This window comes from Chroicocephalus ridibundus, chromosome 8, assembly GCF_963924245.1.
Source record: "Chroicocephalus ridibundus chromosome 8, bChrRid1.1, whole genome shotgun sequence".
Lineage (NCBI taxonomy): Eukaryota > Metazoa > Chordata > Aves > Charadriiformes > Laridae > Chroicocephalus > Chroicocephalus ridibundus.
In genome coordinates, this window is record NC_086291.1 from 7502986 (window position 1) to 7522788 (window position 19803).

The 19803-nt window shown below is 37.8% G+C and overlaps 1 protein-coding gene across 5 annotated transcripts in view; it reads right to left on the minus strand.

Moving 5' to 3' along the window:
* The window catches only part of OSBPL9 (oxysterol binding protein like 9), a 65622-nt gene that overhangs the window by 11737 nt on the left and 34082 nt on the right, over positions 1-19803 (minus strand). For 4 of the 5 annotated variants that reach the window (XR_010072168.1, XM_063343103.1, XM_063343105.1 and 1 more), the window contains 6 exons: positions 14110-14205; positions 12046-12093; positions 8264-8293; positions 7350-7400; positions 3517-3555; positions 407-500 (listed from right to left, as the gene is read on the minus strand). Coding sequence is in view for 4 of the 5 variants with exons in the window: in XM_063343103.1 (XP_063199173.1) it covers positions 407-500; positions 3517-3555; positions 7350-7400; positions 8264-8293; positions 12046-12093; positions 14110-14205 (358 nt within the window). In the remaining variant the exon portion in view is untranslated. The remainder of the gene's footprint in view (positions 1-406; positions 501-3516; positions 3556-7349; positions 7401-8263; positions 8294-12045; positions 12094-14109; positions 14206-19803) is intronic. The other variant, XM_063343104.1, reaches the window with a different exon arrangement.

Here is a 19803-nt window from a genome sequence, read left to right on the forward strand (position 1 = left end):
GCTTTTTTATTACTAAGCAAAGATGATACTTTAAATAATTGCTGTTATTTAGCTAGAAGGCGTTTACCTTTTCTGAAAATTACAGTTTCATTTATTTTAAGGAAGTATATTAGAAATGTAAGCTAGAAATGTAAGCTAGTAACTTAGAGCTAGTAAAATATAGCAGCCTCCCCACAGAACTAGAGGCAGGTTTACCTGATGGAAGCTGAGGAAGCTCAGTGTCTCCTGCTCTTTTCCCTTCCTTCGCATCACTGTGGTGAGTGTGCACCGCTAATTGCGGTGTGCACCTGCATTGCATATGTGACACGGAAGGTATCCACCATTATGCAGCGCCTCCACCTAGACTGCAGTCGCATCCTGCTCTGCTCATGAATATTTCTAATGGGGTTCTTTCTGGACATCATACCTGGAGGTAAAACCGCTTGGGAAGGCATCGTGCTGATCACCGACTGCTCCAACGGGCTGGGCTGATACACTGCGTCAACCGGGTTTATAGTGCTCTGAGACAAAAGAAAGAAAAGCACATTTTTTTTCCTCAATTAAAAAAAAAAATAAATAAAGGATAGATAGCAAGAACATTGTGAGCACAAGAAATTGCTCAAATGCAAGATAGCAAATTCCTGAGAGAGAAAGTAAAACACAAATTGACAGCTGAGGACATAAGAAATACTTCCAAAGTGCTAATACCTTAATTCTTTACACAGATTTTACACTAAACTGAATTTGCTACAGATTTGAATTGTCCTATAAAGAATTCTTATTTCAAGTTCTAGCTTCTGGTATTCCTTCCAGTGTCCATTAATAAATATTGCATGCAAAGAGTGCAAAGTTAGACGCAAGTTACGTGGGAAAAATCAGGACAGCTAATCTGTATTTTTAAAACCATTTTTTCAAAGATTAATTTGTCCAGATCATAGTAAATCAACACACCAATTAAAACAAGAATCATCAGCATGCTTACAGCCATGAAGTGGCTTTGTTGCCAAAAGTCTTCCCAATGCAAGCTGACAGTTTTCAGTGCGTCTCCAGGAGAGGACATTTCAATCTACTTATGAATGTGGGCACTTTGAAAATGAAGCACCAATTCAACTCGACACTCACAAAAGTCACTGACTTCAGTATAGGTTCTTGGCTTCTATACAAAAAGCCTCTTGGAAATCTAAATTGCAATGTCTTTTAATCCAAACTAGCATGACTTTGCCTTGCTTCACTGGCCTGTAATTTCGTTATCATCTAAGCATTCACCATAAGCATCTAAAAACGTTATACATGTTTACATACAACAACCAGAACTTCTATGTTGTTCTGGGTTGTTAATTGGATAACAGGCACGTACAACCCTTCTCCAAAAATCTTGCAATTTTAAGCCACTGATCTATGTCAGAACTGTGAAAATCTTTGCCTTCATTTGCTAAGAAATCTTGCTACTGTGCTTTAGTTGAAGAATATCAAGCACAGAAAGGTCAGACAATACTGAGTTCTACTTTAATAAAAAAGTAGACGAGTTTTACCTTTGAATTTATTCAGTATGTTTATACCTATCATCTTTTTAGATCAATATTTAAACCAGAAGAGAGTCTCCAACTGTTCTTCCCTCCTTTTAGTCTATTATTTTCTATTTGCATGCAGACTGAGGGAAACAGGGTTGTTTTAACCTTCCTCCTCCCATTTTCCTACAAAAAGATGACTTCTTTCTTGCCTCCTTTCCTGGTTAACTGTAATTCTGAACTTTATCCTGCATTAAAAGAATCAGTGAGGCAGTGAAGATTTTTATTATTTTTTATAGCACAGGATTTATTTAATTGAAAACAAAACTATTATTCCCAGTTTATCTTTTAAAAAAATCTCCAGTGTAAAAAAAAAAGGCATAAAAATTGCTTTCTAGATTTTGTTGGTGTTGCTAACTAGTATGCAAATAAGTAATCCAGTACATATACTGTTACTCCACTGTATTCCAGTGTAAAATCAACATCCCTTACACATTACTTCAACTACTTGTGCAATTGTGCATGCAACACAGGCAGGTCCCTGTCCCACATATTTCACAGTTTAAAATCATGATTGTATATTCTGAGTTAAGAAACTTTAAAAAAATCAAGATGGTCCTATGATACACAGGATGCTATTGCTATCTCTATCTCCCCCAGGTTTTAGGGATGCTAAAAATATATATGATAGAGAACACTGGTGTGTTAAAGGAAAAAAACAAAGTAACTTTGACTTTGTATGCAAGATTGCAAATTTATCCTTAAACAATTCTCCAAACTGCAACGTGAATTGGAGTTTCTTGGGGGTATGCCTTTGTGGTTTAGAAACAGATGAAGGCAGACCTGAAATTTTGCTTCTCTAAGTTGAATAACAACTTAAAAACAACCATGTAGAAGCAACCACAGTATCTAACACCGATCCTATTCCTGCCTAAGTTTAAAGTGAATTCCTGACCTTTCGCCCAAGCTAACTTTGACCTCAACAGCATCAAAACTTCATTCTTCACAATCACTGATGCAGCAGTTAATATATTCTTACAGAAGTGCTTTTTTTTTTTTTTCTTCCCAGCATAAACCAGCCCACAGACAATTAGAATAGCGGCTAACCAAATTCAGACTATAGTTAAGTTGTAATATCTATATGACATTTCTGAGCTGCAGATCTACTGCACACACCACCTCTGCCACAGGGCTGTGGCAGCGTCCAGCTGCACGAGCTCTCTTTTCCAGGGCACGCAACAGAACCTATTCCATTACACTGAGACATGAATTATGAGACTGCCCACAGGGTAATTGTTTATCTTCTTCACAATAAGCAGGAAACCAAAAATCTGTGTGTGCATCTTTACTCCAAAGTTCATACCAGAAAAATCATACTGCTAAAGCTGTACATAATGGAAAGACAAATGAAGGTTGGGAATTATTGTCAGCTGTAATGAAAACACACTATGATTTTGAGAGTTATGTTTTACTGAAACCAATCGCCTATTAAAAGTATCTGAAATGTACTCAAGCGACAAAACGAGAACGAAGAAAGAGAAGTCACATGTGACCGAAAGCAAAGATGACAGAAGCTGCATTAAAAATGCAGAAGTTACATTAAAGAAGAAACACTGCTTAAACAGACATAATACAACTTTGTGTCAAATAAGCAGCGCTGTAGAAAAGACAAACTACTTGAAGCACACGGATAGCTGATCTATTTCATACAAAAAGATACTTCAGATGGAACACACAACTATTTCTGCCCCAACAATTTCCCTTTCATCTGTTCACATGGCAGATTTTTATCTAAGTGTTCAGTCATAATACTGCCATTTAAGACAGTATAAAACTGATCACTATATTCTCTAAAGGCAAGGGTGTTAGCCAACCTCAGAAGCTAATGACTCAACAGTAATTTTAACAAGACACTTGAAGCAGTAAATTAGAGAAAGGAAGAAGTATGTTGCAAAATGAGTGGAAATTCAGGTCTCTGTTCACATGTTCTGCAGAAATAAGGGGAGATAAAGATTAGATTTAAACTTACTATAAGTCCATCTGCGTGCTTCTCCTCATTATTTTGGTCCTTAAGGAAAAAATGTTAAAAATATCAACATAACAATCTTGTAAGGCTTATCAGTTCTGCATTACGCAGAACTTGCAACAGCAAGTTTCTCTCAGAAACGTTTACTTTTTCAGCCATAAAATGTTCCTCATCAGGTGATACAGTAAATAAACTTAGAAGAAACAATTCCATACATAATCACTGCACCTCTGAAGATTAGCGTTTTCTGAGGATCTGTCCACACAAGTCCAAACAATTTTAAAAATATCCTTTCTGCACTGCAGAGTACAATTACTCTTTACAACGTAGGTTCTCCCCAAATAACTACAACTCCCCCAAAACAGGGTCTGTAGCACCAGTGAGTCCCTGAAAACCAAAAACCACAAATTCTCAGTTTCTGAAGAACTGGGATTAACATATGGGTCAAGTTTTCAAAAGCACTTTTTGCTTTTGAAAGGCGGAGGTGCCTTGTAAGTTATATGTTTTTAACTTTTGCATTTTGGTATCCAATAATTTTAAAACGGTTTTAGATTATTTACAGGCTAGGATTTGGAGTTTTTTCCCTAGCAGCATAAGTGAAAGAGCAGGCAATGCATGGAATGAAACTGTCATCAGGGGAAATTACACTAGCAACAGACAAGGTAACACCAATCTACAGTTAGCATAGTTTTAACATTGTACCAGCTACAGTATAAATTTTACTAAACGCTAAGCCAAATCTCTTCAGTTCTGCTGCAAAGTTTGTATTACCAGTCTATCAATCCATAACTTTCTTCAGTGTAAGCCATAAGACTTGTCTGCAGAGTATTTCCCCAGATTTCCAGTTGTTAAGAGGAACATGAAAAAAAAGCTGTAAATAGTATTAAGGAAGTCAGCATACACTTATATTTTGATACTTTATATGTTCTTCCTTAGCTTATATAGTTGGCAATAGGCTGCTCAACTGTCAAGTCTGCTAGTTGGCATTTCTTGAGCAAGGCTTTCCATGACAAAAACACCACCAAGGGCAATGAGTTCCATTGGGTTGCAAACTTACAAACAAAATAAAAACGAGTAACACCGAAGTCCAAATATATTATCTTTTTTTTCCAACATACAAAATTCCCATGTTATGCTACCACCTCTAAGACCTAAGAGATAAAACACAAAGATGTTGCATTTGTACTGAAGCACAACCAGCAATGCCGTGTGCTGACGAGGTAAGGAAGGAAAAAAATGCCACAAAACTAGGCAGGCAAGGCTGACCCGAAATGATGGAGTGAAAAAGGGAAGGAAAAGGTGCAAAAATAAATATTGACATTATAAAAGCTACTTCACAAAATGTATAATAATTTCTGTTATTAGACTGTAGTTTACCAAATGACTGACAGACCATTACATCTATTTTTACAACACACACAGAGTATCGGCAAAGCCGGACAGCTTCATCTGACACACACACAGGGGAAAACACAAGCCAAATGCTCCACCTACTCATCCTATTTAGTTTATTTTGATTGCTTTTTGATAAACGACACATGTATTGTAACATATTCCTATTTAGCTGGTATTTATATCATTATTTTGAAAATGCCTTGGGTCATCTCAAATACAAGTACCATGATTACACACTCGATTTACCAGAAGTTTAAAGAAAATTTAACTGTCCAGGTCCTAAGGCAGGTTGTTTTAAAAGTCCACGAAACAGCTCAACTTAACACACAATTAAAAAAAAAAAAAACAAAACAAAAACAAAAAACCCAACCCCAAACCACCAAAAAACCAGGTTTGCCTCAATGTACCAAAATCATCTGAATACTAAATGGCTGCGTGTTTGAAACAGAGAGATGTTATGTTCTGAGTCTAGAGAGAGGTGATAACAATTTTCAAGGTACGCAAACAACCAGAATGTAATTGTGAAGTCTGTCTCCTAGTGAGAAAGGCACTGCAGAAGTAAAAGTGGGGGGCAGGGGCGGTGTTAATATGATTTATTTTCATCAGTGTAAGTCAGCAGCCATACTTGCCTTACAGCTTTGGGAAAAAAAACTTGCAGAATCTTAAAAGGTTCGATACTGGAGAACAGAAAGCTATCAGTCAGACACAATACATTTTTACATATATAATGATTCATACACAAGGAACTTACAGACTGTAAAAACAGACAAAAAAAACCCTGTATTCTTCATTTCCTACAGCAGTAAGAAATGAGGATACCAAAACCCAGTTTATAGAAGGGGGAAGGGGGAACAGAAGTGCCATGTAGTCAACAAGTAGAGTTGCCTAAGAGAAAGAGAGGGGAAGATGATGGAGAGATGAGGTAGAAAAAAAGTTATTAAAATAGCGGGAAGATTTATAGAGGGTATTTTTTACTATATGTGGACCAACATCTTCCAATTATCTGTGCAAAACCCACTCATTTAAACCACCTCATCTTCAAAAGCTCTACGACAGCTCTACATATGGTTTAGCAAAAAAATAAACAAAACACCCCCACTCCTCAATGGATAAACACATCTATTTACACTGATTAATATTTACTGGTACTGAAAGGAGGACTTCAAGGTCTGATTTAGTGCAACAGAAAGCATCTTTGGGGGACCCAAATTCCACCTACCTTTACGCTTATATGGTAATTGGAGCAGTAAAGCACTGAACTTGATCAAAATAGACTGCAACTGCCACTACAAGTTCAGTTTTGACCCTTATCAGCAAACCACCTAACCAACTTCAAAATACGCTTAGCAGCAGCACAAGACAAACAATCCTATTTGTCTATCCCCCAAGAAACTTAGGCATAGCAGAAATGGAATTTGAGATTCAATAGAAACAAGAAAGCTAACTCAGCCACCTATTACCAGCTTTGATAAAAACCTGAAAAGATTGCAATTCTGCTCTTTCGGATTAGCTAATTACATAGCAGAGCTTTTTGAAAAAGAGCAAAATTTCAGAGGAATTAAACCTCTGTGAAAAAAACAACTATTAAATACATTTATATAGTAATTAACAAAAAACGAGCAAGTAATTTGTTGCACACAGTTTCTCCAACAGCTACCTTAACCCAGCAAGTCACGTATAGCTGGGTAAGAAAACTAGCAGACTACCATCTATCTATAACTGCCTCCACCAAATCCCCAAAGAATGACATGTCGTTTACCGATTTCACTGTATTAAAAAAACCTCTAAATATACCCAGTACTAAATAACAACAAATTATTAAGAACTGACAAGGGTTACCTTGCTGTCACTACAGTGAAGGATTCAAATAGTATCACTGTAAGTTAAATAGAGACTGTTCTAGCTCCAGATTCATGTGGCACAAAACCAATATAGTTACGTGAAAAGTATAAGTGCATTACCCATATTGCATTCACAAATACAATTCTTACTTCACAAAGTTCCAACATCATCATGAACTTCAGACCTATTAACAACCTTGTCAAACCAGCTTAGATTATTAACATCACAATTTTCCCTTTTTCTATTTATGTTAGTCACATTCTTAAATGAAGCAGAAAGAAGAGTTTTGTTAAGATTCTATTGTCGCCCTTATGTTTGTTGAAGTTCTTATTTAGTCTAATAGCAAACTGCAAAAGAAAGTTTATCTCAAAAGAAAAGCTTAGTCATCAACACGATTGTTAGCACAAACATCAACAGGACAGTTTGCTGTGGAACTCAGCGCTTCAGAAACTTCATTAAATTCGTAGCATAAATCAACTTGTACCAATTTTTATATCTATATATTTATCCTGGATCATACATAAGGTACGTTTAGATTTCAAGTTGTTTTCACACAGATTAATGCTGTATAATTAACATTCCAAATACAGTGTACTTACTTTAGCAATCTGTAGCAACACAATGCAGTGTTTTATTGATTCTACCATGCTCTGCGAAAACAAAAACAACAGGAAAAAAAACCCCTTGTATTACTATCTCATAATACTTTGTATTTACAGGTATTTTTATTAGTTATACAGAATATTATCTGAAATATTAGATGGGAACTAAATGGACACTCACTTCTGTAGAATACCTACTTTCCCTTCCCCCCCCCTTTTTTTTTTCCAGAGATAAGACCATAGCAGTAGAAAAATGAAATTTCCAAAAGCCACATACAGCACAGGTTGTCAGGGTGAAATGAAGGTCAGCTTCAAACTTTCAGAATGCTGCAAACAGGTGAACTGTCACGTGAAGAGAGACTGAGAGCTGGGCTTGTTTCGTCTGGAGAAGAGAAGGCTCAGGGGAGAGCTTATCAATGGGCATCAATATCTGACTGGGATGGCAGGGTGTAAAGAAAACAGAGCTATGCTCTTCTCAGTGGTGCCCAGTGACAGGACAACAGGCAATGGCCAAAAATAAAAATACAGGAAACTCACCTTAAACATAAGAAAACACTTTTTTACTCTAAGGATGATCTAACACTGGAACAGGTTGCCCAGAGAGGTTGTAGAGCCTCCATCCTTGGCGTTCATTCTGGGCAACCTGCTCTAGCTGATCGTGCTCTGAGCACGGGGTTGGACTACAGACCTTCAGAGGTCCCTTCCAACCTCAACTATTCTATGATTTTATGATTCGAAGGTGCCAGACATAAATCTGAATACAGCACCAGAACCAGGCTGCCTCTGCTATCACACTATTACACCTAATACGGATTCCCACTTTTGTGTAAAAACCTTTAAAAACTTTCACAAGAAAATAAGGTGAATTTCAGAATCTATATATAATAGATATAAAAATTAAACAAACTTACACTGGTTGTTTCTTTGAGACCTTCAATTTTCTGTAAAAGAAAAACCAAAACAGAGTGGTTAAAGGCAGAATTTCCAGCACCTAGTTTGACCTAAATACTGTACAAACACTATATTTGATCTTAAATTGGGGGGCAGGGGAAGCAACCAACATGTTAAAGACTATTTCTGCATATAGACACGATTTTCATTTTGCAATTGACAAGACATAAGTCAAACTGATAATTAAAGCTTAAAGATGACAAAGTTAGGAATTTTTGAGCAGTGACATAGTACATATTTCGCCAAAGTCTACACTGCAGTTTTGTATAACATCAACAAAAATGAAATGCAGTATGAAGATTCACTCTGAGTTCAGTTTGTATCCTTATATAGCATACTGAATGCTGGAACATTCCAATGATGAATATTACTTGAAATTGCCACCATTCAAGTCCAATAAACATACGGAGTTAAGCAGTTTAAAAAAATCACGGAAAATAACAGCACGCACATGCTCTTGCTCTTTCTAAGCCTCCAGTAAAAGTGCATCTGGAAATCTGCCTACTTAATTTTATCTAGAAACACCGGTTCATAAAGATTTCCTGTGTGGAACTGCACTTCAGGCATGCAAAAGGCATCTGCATGCCATTTTACGACATCAGCGTGACCTATCTAAGCAGCATATGCATCCTGTTGATGTCCTTGGGTTTGTCTGCATCAGGGAAAATTATCAAATTGGACTCAGCACTGACCCTCTACTAATTCAATTACAGGACCTCTTTGTTTTGATTAATACAAGTGTCTCTTGTGACTTGAGTCACAGTCTTTTTGATTCTTAAATAATCAAGAGTGTGTAATGGAACTTTTTTCCCCACACAACATTGCAAGCCAAATTGTTAAGAGAGCAACACACATCTATAAATCTACAGGAATGAATAGTCTCAGCTTGTGGATTTAAAAAAAAAAAATGCAGTGACGGGTTCCCAGACAATAAGTAGGGAAATTTTTTTTCAGTTATACTCTGTTCTATAAACTATTCATAAGGTTGCTATACATTTTCTCCATGATTAATTGGCAAGAGGTGGCCAAATAACACCCAGTCTCAGCCTTTTCCACTGGTAAGACTGGACCATACTGATCTAGAAAACAGCATATCATGGATGTTGTATCACAAAGTTATAATACATTTACTTCTGTTGCTAGCAAAGAAATATGCCAACAGCTAAAAACTCCTTTATTTTGTTTGCTTTTCATGTCTCTGCTATACTTACAGTCCAAACTTTATCAACACATATTGAAAAAAGCATTTTAAATATAATGACAGCAGCGAAGTTCTGAGCCTTTTAGCACCAAAACAGAATAGGCGGTGTACCCAAACATACTGATCTTGTGAGACGAAAGATTAATGCAGCTGAAATAAATCATTCAGCCTCAAAGCTTTAGAGCCAACTGTAGGCAGCTGTCAGCAGTTTGGATTATTCTTTATCTATTTTTCCCCCCAACATGTTATAGAGTATTTACACACCAAATAAACTATTATCTCATTCCCTTCACTGATATCATTTTGCTGAAAATCTGAAAGTGATGTCAGGCCAAATGATGCAATTCAACCACGCTGTTTCCCCCGCCACCACCCATTTGTAATTTTCCAAGCAATAGGTACAGACAAAAGGGTAATTTGTGCAAGATCATACAGAAGATCTGAGATGGGAAAAACCTCAGCACCCCTAGTTTCCAAGGGCCTATCCAGAAATTATAGAGAGAATACCCTGTACTCCGTTAGCAGATTCAGCAAAACTGGCAGCACTGCTAGTAATCATATGTTTGCAAGACAGTACAATCCCACTACACAGTGCTAGTTACAGTTCTGCCAGGAGTATCAATATAATGCAGGCAGTTCATGATAATCACAATATTTCTCAGTCTTCAAAATTCATCAAGTGTACATCTGCACTGTCACCTTCCAAGTTCAAGAGACTAACATGTCTCAGGAAGAAGATATCCAAAAGATCTTGAAGCATCTCGGAACCTATACCCTACACCATTATCTTCAAAAGGCCAAATATTCTGTATCTAAAAACCAGCTCATCCAATGCTCTGTACACTTGCAAAAACAATAGCTCAGGTTTTAAATGCCTGGCCATAAACAGTTGCAGAAAACAACATTCAGCTACTTGGGAAGTGTGTAACATTCAAATAACCAAATCTTGTTTCCTCAGAGGAAAAAAACTATGTGTTGGATGGAAGGATCCTCCAGGTTACACTCAGCTCATAGTCTGATAGCTGAACCACAATTCCATAAACAAATAGAAAAACTGCTAAATACAGTATCAAAAAGCCTCTTAGCTGCTTTAGTACAGGAAGAGACATGATCAAAAAAGCGCTTTGCCAAGTCTTTTTCAATTTTAATAGATAATAAATGGAATCTATAGTAATAGTAACACTCATCAAGATTTAAAACCAGAGGAAGCTGACCTCTTCTAAACAAGCCTCCTGCTTTCTCTATAAAGTCAATCTGTCTGTTCCATAGATACCTTGCAGAGGTAAAGAAAGAAATCAGCACAACATGCAGAAAGTCTCCAGGGATTAGAAGTACTGCCTGATCTGCAAAGTAGCATCTGGAGAGAGGTCAAAATTGAAGGAGAACTCTTCCCAGTAAGAGGCACCAAAGGAGAAATACAAAATCTTACTCTTTTGGTCAATTTGTCTAGAGATTAAAAATACTCACACAGAGAACGCTTGTACTTCAAAGTTATTTTAAAAGCCTGTACATGCAAAAGAACTCCAGAAAGACCATCACTTGTGAAGTCCCTAAGACGCCACTAACGCATCAAACAAGATGGATAAATAACACATGAAAGGTCATAACCATTATAAAAAAGTAAACTAACCATACAAAGCATCAAACTTTTCTTCAAAACCAAAACCAAACACCAAGAGAACATCCGCTTGTTTTTCACAAGTGAAACTGGGGACAGGGCAAAAAACTAGGATGAAATACACCACTATTTTATAATATTGAAATTACTGCATTCCTGAAATAAAAAACGGCAGCTCCTCAGCAATAAACGCTTCATAAGGAATTGTTAAATCTCTCCTGCACATCACACAAATTAACATACAAAACCAGCACCTACTTTACATCAAACACACACCACCAAAGGTATGTGCTGGCCTTTCTGAAATATACTGATTGAGTTCTGACCGGCAAACTTGACTTTGAAATCAAATTGAAGGGGATGCAAAAAAAACCAAACCACAACACTTAAGTGAATTACAACCTCGCTAAAAAAGTACTGCTCCCCACACAGCAAGTTACATTTCTGGCATCCTCACCTAAAGTGAAGGAATTATGGTATTCTCAGACTTCCGACACATGGCAGGCTAGTCACAGAATGCAGACCGATTATGTGAAATACATAATTCTTAGTATTTATGTTTTTCTTTCTGAATAGCTTTGCTATTCCTACAAACATTAAACAGCCATCCTTGTTAAAGATGAAAAAATAGCAAATTTAAGTTAAAAATGCTTTAGATGGTTGGATAACAGAGAAGTAATCATTTCTTACAGACTGAAATATTTTTTAATGTTATGATCCAGTATTACTAAAAATTCTGTTTACCACCTATTCACAACACAAATAACGTTATCAGTTATTCAAATTGATTTAAGTGATTTTGACAGCTTGAGGAATACGAAAATAGACCAAGAATGTTTAAATTTCTAAAGCCTACAGCAAATTGATGCACAAAACCATCTGATTAAACAAAATAAGCAATACTTAAGACAAAATGTACTTGCTTTTCTCTGTTCATCATCTTTGCAGTTCTGGAGTTTTTCATCAAAGAGCTAAAAGAAAGACATACTTGTGAAAATACTGGAAGTTATATTTCCATGTTAAATCAGCCATAAACACCAAAACTTCAAGACCAAAAGCATTTAATAAGTACTTAAGTTATATGATCCTGGTATTTTGACCCAAAGCAGTCTTTGCCTAATATTTCTTTACAGCATTTGTGATGTAACAAGTTTTTAACTAATTTGTCACATTATCCCATCCTGCAAGAGACCAAGTCTTGGATCCTGGCTAGTTCCACAGCTCAGCATGATTCTAACACGGTTTGAACAAAAAGGTCAGGTTAAGTAATAAAAGCGACACCCAACAGAACACCTCAAACTGCCTTTCTTTTATTCTAGCAAAGATCTTTGGGCCGTATAAAGTGCTTACCAAAACAGCCTCAATCCTTATCAGCCCTTCCAGGTACCTTGTTATTCAGGGACATGATTCAAATCATGTAAGATTTGTAAGCACTTCTTTTGGGAAGGTATATAGTGATTTTCCAGCATTAACTTCTATTTATTTTCTTAAAAGTGGAATATGAGATGCAGCTAAGCAAAGCGAAACAAACTCTTACCGAAAAGCTTGTATGTGTATTTAACACAAGCTGAGCTGAAACAATTAAAAGTTGCCTCCAAGAGCTCTCTAAGGTGCACAAATAACCATTAAGTAAAAGTTGCTCAAGGAAGAAAAAAAGATCAAGGGCAACGCTCAAAAGTTCATCACATCCACCCTTGCTCAGAAAACAGGCTGTAATTTTTAGTAGGCGAGCTAGAGTTCTTCACTCAGCTGCCTGCCTAAAACGCACTCACGTGTTCCCTTTCCCTTGGGGGCTGATTTCTGGTTCTAAAAAAAGACTGTAGTCTTGGTCTCTGTCCATCCCCAAATTCACTCTTCTTTCATTATTAATTAACTCCTATGTCCCCTCCCCTCAGCTGGCCTGAAATAAAAACTAGGTGTAAAGATTTTAAAAGATTTAAATACCTTCCTTCAGTGAAGCGTGCTAGATGGCTCCAGAGCGGGAGATAAAGCTAACTCCTGATCAAGTCTTTGCAGTTTAGCCTTGAATTGTGTTTGCATCTCTTTTGCCTACCTCCATTTTTATTAGTTTGCTCTTCCTCCTCTCCACCCTCCCCCACAACCGAATTGTTGCTGAATATCCCATATGCAATACTTGCCCGTTATATCAGGAAAAAAAACCCCAAACCAGCAGAACTGAAGCAATCTTAACAGCAATTTTAGCCTCCTGAGTCATGGGGAAAAGTGTCCTTACCAGCAGCAAAAACTGTTTTTCCCAATAAGGTGAGCACTGAGAGATACAACCTCATCATTCCTCACCTTCCCACCTACTCTTAAAATACATGTACAAAGTGCAAAAGGACTGTATTTGTACAAAATTTCTACAGAATATTTTCACTCAAGGACAAAGAACGGATGATCTATCACTACTGCAACAAAGTCTGATTTGCAACTGCAGTTACATATTATTTGACAAAATTTTCTCAAGATGAATTCTAAAATGCTATGAGCAATACAATGATTTAATTATGTTTTTAAAATTAAACTGAAGTAATCTCTGCCATGTCCATGAAGCTATATACACAAAAGAATCTTTCAGCCATTGTAAGCCATTCTATATGGCTTACATATAGAATGCTATTCTAATTTTCTAACCTTCTAATTTTAACAATCCTAAAATCCATTCTAAGAGAAAGCCATTTTCGGCTTATTTCAGCCCTTATACTTCTAGTAAAAATCTCTTAATTTCAGAAGCAGTTAGAATTTATGTAACATCCTAAGCGAGGGAGAAAGTAAAATTCAATCATCCGCAAACTTCATAGATAAAAAAAGGTATGCTTTCTCCAGTTCACGGTCAGCTCAGCCAGATGAGCTCTCTCTGCCTCCCGCATTGACCAGAACACGTGCCAAGCATAAAACATGACACTCTGTTGAGCTTCCTTTCAAACAGACCTTGAAATCCGCTCTGAAAAGCAGACTTACAGTAACACACCAGTTCATTACCATACCTTCAACTGGTCTATCAAGATCTGTAAGTAAGCGTCAGCCTCGGTGAGTTTCTTGTCAAAATCATGAACGCTGGGAACAAATCCTGAATCCACGCCCTAGATATAAATAAATAAATAAACAATCAAATATATAATTACCAGTTTCAAAGGAGAAAAGAGATAACAAAAACACGGTTTTGCCTGACAACTGACTGGTAAAATGCTGCCTTGCCTCTCATCCTGCCATATGCAAACACAGGCACAGAGCTGAACACATTTGTCTTTTATTTACAGCTGAATCAGTAACAGTAAATTGCTACACATTTTCAGTGGGGGTATAATCATCATATGCCACGGTATTTCATTACTTATGACTGAACAAATCTCCTTACATTACACTAATCAAAGTTTCTTTGAAAAATACAAAGGAGAATTCAAGTTTTTCTGAAGACTGTCTTGTGATTCCATATTTTAACATTTCAGCTAAGGAAGACAAAACCATACCCAACTGGATGACTGCACTTTTCACACCTCAGACAGTATTGCTCAACTCACAGCTTCTTAGCTAAGAACTGAACTAACAAGTGCTAAATCTCTTCTTAGATATGGACCCACCTTTGAGCTGAAAAAAATCGGAATTATTATTCCTGGTTGCCCTAGTTCCTTTGCAACTTTAATGATTTGCATCCTTGTCACTATAATTGATTTCTTATATTTTGTTGCACATACACCAACACGGACAAAGTATCAGTGCCATAAGAGTGATTACTTTTATATATTCTTGCTTGCACACTTGCATATAACATAATCCCTACCTTTAAACTGATAAACCATGATAAAGACCTGAACAAACTCACACAGGGTTACTATATCTTTAATGACGGGAAAGAAAAGAGAAGATTCTTGAAATTGATTACTTATGACTTCATGCACATATGTTATGTAAATGCATTTAAGGTTTATTTATATAATACCTTTAATGCAAATAGAACTGCAAAACAAATATTGAAGCACTCCCAGCTTAAAAAAATTGTGCAATGCAAGTTAAACACATAGGAGGAAAAACCCATGCAGGGTAAAGAAGCAAACCTCAGTTAGAACAGAAAGAGAATCCTGAGAACATCACAGCAGCGACAAGACTTTCCTTCTAGCCTAAATACTTGATCTAAAATATAACATCTTCAAACTCTTATGAAACCATCAACTGTGCTGTTTTCACTGCTGAGAATCTCAAGAGTCTGAACGCGTAAAGATCAGACAGTGGGGAAGAAACATTTTGTATAGGGGAAGATGGGCAATCCATACCTCTAAAATTCCATATTAGCATAAATTTTTCTTTGATATGGTTTGCTTTGTCAGTGCAGGTACTTTATTTTATTTTTGTATGATAATGGGCCATCATATGAAGAGCTTTACTGGTGGCTCTTTAGAGGTGTGAACATTTGCATCCAATAGAGGAATGACTTGCTCTTACTCACATCTGTCCAATTGGGTGCGCAGTATCAGGCACACCCTAAAACATAAAGCCATCTACTGACGGTGGAAGATACTATTCTTTATTCGCTCGCCAGATCTTAAACTGTGTTACAGACTAACACCCAGATCTTGACAACAGTTCTACATGAGTAAATCTATCCGTACAGATTAGGTTGTAAACCAGCACTAAAAAAAAAAAAAAAAGATACTTCACCCATATTAGACAGTCCACACTGGACAAATTTCAAATTTAGAAATGGTGTAAGAAAGCAACCATTTTGATTATGCCAAGAAACTAAGAAAAGATAAAAAACCACCCAGTGTAACAAGTTATCAAAAAGAAACTAAGAGGCAGAAGGGAGAGTCCTCTCAACCAAGAAACTATTGACACTCCCTCAAAACCAGTCAAGTTTAAGTTACACTGAAACTGGATCTGAAACTGTACGAAATTAGCATTCCATTTCCTTGTTGAAAACCCAGTTGTCTGTACAGCTGGTAGTCAACACTGACTGGAAAAGGGGAAAAATAACCCCCATTTTCAAAAAGGGGAAAAAAGGAAGACCCAGGGAAAATAGGCTGGTTAGTCTCACCTCTGTGCCCGGCAAGATCATGGAGCAGATCCTCCTGGAAACTATGCTAAGGCACATGGAAAATAAGGAGATGATCAGTGACAGCCAGCACGGCTTCACTAAGGGCAAATCGTGCCTGACAAATTTGGTGGCCTTCTACAACAGCATTACAGTGTTGGTGGATAAGGGAAGAGCAACTGAAATCATCTACCTGGACTTGTGCAAAGCATTTGACACTGTCCCGTATGACAGCCTTGTCTCTAAATTGGAGATACCTGGATTTGACGGATGGAGCACTCAGTGGATAAGGAATTGGCTGGATGGCCACACTCAAAGAGCTGTGCTCAACGGCTTAATGTCCAAGTGGAGACCAGTGACGAGAAGCCTTCCTCAGGGGTCGGTGCTGTTTAACATCTGTGTCGGCAACATGGACAGTGGGATTGAGTGCACCCTCAGCAAGTTCACCAACGACACCAAGCTGTGTGGTGCAGTAAACACGCTGGAGGGAAGGGATGCCATCCAGAGGGACCTGGACAGTCTTGAGAGGTGGCCCCGTGCAAATCTCATGAAATTGAACAAGGCCAAGTGCAAGGTCCTGCACGTAGGTCAGAGCAATCCCAAGCACAAATACAGACTGGGTGGAGAGAAAGCCCTGAGGAGAAGGATTCAGGGATGTTGACTGATGAGAAGCCAACAATGTGCGCTCACAGCCCAGAAAGCCAACCACATCCTGGGCTGCATGAAAAGCAGTGCAGCCAACGGGTCGACGGAGGTGATTCTGCCCCTCTACTCTGCTCTGGTGAGACCCCACCTGGAGTATCGTGTTCAGCTCTGGGGTCCCCAACATAAGGGGGACATGGACCTGTTGGAGTGGGTCCAGTGGAGGGCCGTGACGATGATCAGAGGGTTGGAGCACGTCTCCTATGAAGACAGGCTGAGAGAGTTGAGATTGTTCAGCCCGGAGAAGAGAAGGCTCTGGGGAGACCTCATAGCAGCCTCCAGTACCTAAAGGGGGCTACAGGAAAGCTGGGGAGGGACTCTGTCAGGGAGTGGAGTGACAGGACAAGGGGTAATGGTTTTAAACTGAAAGAGGGTAGATCTAGATCAGATATCAGGAAGAAATTCTTTACTGTGAGGGTGGTGAGACACTGGGACAGGTTGCCCAGGGAGGTTGTGGCTGCCCCATCCCTGGAAGTGTTCAAGGCCAGGTTGGATGGAGCTTTGAGTGACTTGGTCTAGTGGGAGGTGTCCCTGCCCAGGGCAGGGGGTTGGAACTAGATGATCTTTAAGGTCCTTTCCAACCCAAACCATTCTACGAAAGTTTATGGTGCAAGCTATCTGTATGCTGGATAAAAATGCTGATTTTTATTTCAGACATCAGTCTATGACTACTAACATGTAACAACCTGGTATTTTTAGTGGTGGCTTAAAGATAAAATGCCATTCTTAATTTTCAGCCTCTTAGCATGACGGGAAAAGCTGATTAAAACATTTAGTGTCACAACTGAGCAGACATCCACATCAAACACAAAGTGAAAATTGTGACCTAAAAAGTTCTATTACAAAGTTAAATCTTCAATCAATGTAAAAATAAAGCCATAAAACCAAGTATAGTGTCAAACTGACATAGTATAGAGGTGAAACATGGAAAATAATTTTTAAAAGAAGTACAGGTACTTAAACCTGTAGCACTTCACTAGTTTGCTCTTGGTTTGTATAAAGACAGTTTAGATGAAATTTGATAACCTAGTGAGCAAATTTACGAGTCTAGGTTATATGAGATTAGGTTAATAATTGTAAGTTCTCACACAGTTTTATAATTGAAAACCAAATAATTAGAAAGTTAAAAATATGAAGATCAGTAACAGCACAGAAGGAAACATGTATAAATAGCAAACAAAATCAATTAATTTTTCAAACCCAGCAGTAATTTAGAAAGAACAGATATACTAAGTGCAGATTTGCATACCAAATCCTTATTTCTTCATTATCTGGTCACCCAAAGACACAGTAGGGAAAAAAAGAAGACCCTTTCTCCTTCTCCCCTTTCTTCCCTCCCCTGCCATGTATGAAATGAGGTTTCAAAATAAAAGGGTGAGCAGAGTCAATAGAACGGCATTTAAAAGCTTGTTAAACATGTAAATTAGGAAACTGCACATCTGAACTAGCAGTCGAATCTTTATGAGAAACTTGTATTCTATGCTGCTCACCTATTCATAAACAGACAAAAGAAGCTGCCTGCAGGTAATGTCTAACCTCCACCCCTGGAGGGCAGATCTCAAAACTCAACTGGATTTGACCCTAGGCAACCTCATCTAACGTAGAAGTTGGTCTCGCAAGGAGAAGAGGCTTGGACCAGGTGACTTCCAAAGGTCTTCTCCAACTGAAGTTATGTTGTGATTCTAAAATAAGTATCTTCAAATCACAAAAAAGAACAGGAACCCAGACTACTTTAGATCTTCAGAAATACGCTGATTCCTTCTTACTGTCAGTACCAATCTAAAGTAATATAACCTGTTTTTCCACTAACTAACTAGATTTATCGGTAAGTACACTTTTATTTACTCAAATAATGACTACTCTGTGTTAATGTAGGTTTTAAGGTATTAACAGTTATACTACCAGATGAAATAGCTGCAGAAGCAAGTAATTTATATAATTTCTAGTCTGCCCACCACCTCCCCAAAAAATACATTTGGTACCTGACTCTTCCCCACAGAGAAACCCATATTGATAACAACTCTAGAGAAAAGAGGAAAAGGTAAGATAGTATTCTTTCTCTCATCCCTCCCTCCCTCCTACAACTTCTGGGATGTCCCCTTCAGGACCTATCAAAAGCTTAAAGGCTAGGCTCTACAGGACACTTGCCAATCCTAATGTTTGTAGGTAGAAAGGAGAAAGTGGGGCCCAGCAGCACATTGACCTACCAAATTATCAGTCTCCCAGTGTCATCTGCCTGTTACCCAGTAACATGGAGTGAGCAGACAGGATGGTTATCCCCTAGGAAAGGGTTTACGTGCTCATCTGGGGTAGAGTAAAGAACTCATGCTAGGAGTCCTGCAAAATTACTCCCTTCATACATGACACTTTTTTGGAGGGGGTAAAGAGGAGGGCAACAACAAAATATAAATCAATTAAAAATACATATTATGAGCCTTATTTCCATTAGAGAGCTACTAGCACAAAGGGAATTTATACGTTGTTTCCTTGTCATCCAAAGAAGTCACGCATATCACTAATGCATTTGTATTCAAAACTTGTCGATGCTGAGAAGTAATTCCAGCCTAATTTAAACTAGTTCTTTCAAACCGGGAGGGGATGAAAAGATCGCATCATCCTTAGAAGAAGCACACCAGACAAATCCAAATATATTTCTCAAATAAAAGGATTACAATAACGACCTCTGTGGAAAACGAACAGTAATGAAGGCAGGGAAACAATGAAAAAGACAGCAGCAACAGCAAAGACTTGACGAGAGCTGTCCTTGTGAAATAGCTTTATTGGGGGAGGAAAAGAGAACGCTGTACAGAGCAGACTTTTTTATCTTTTTGAAGATATTTATGCCATATTCTTCACCTAATTAGGATTCCAAGGCCAACAAAAAAGTCTTGTGGAAGTGAATAAAAAGTGAATAAGAGTGTTTTCCCTCCATCCTTAATACCTCATGGGA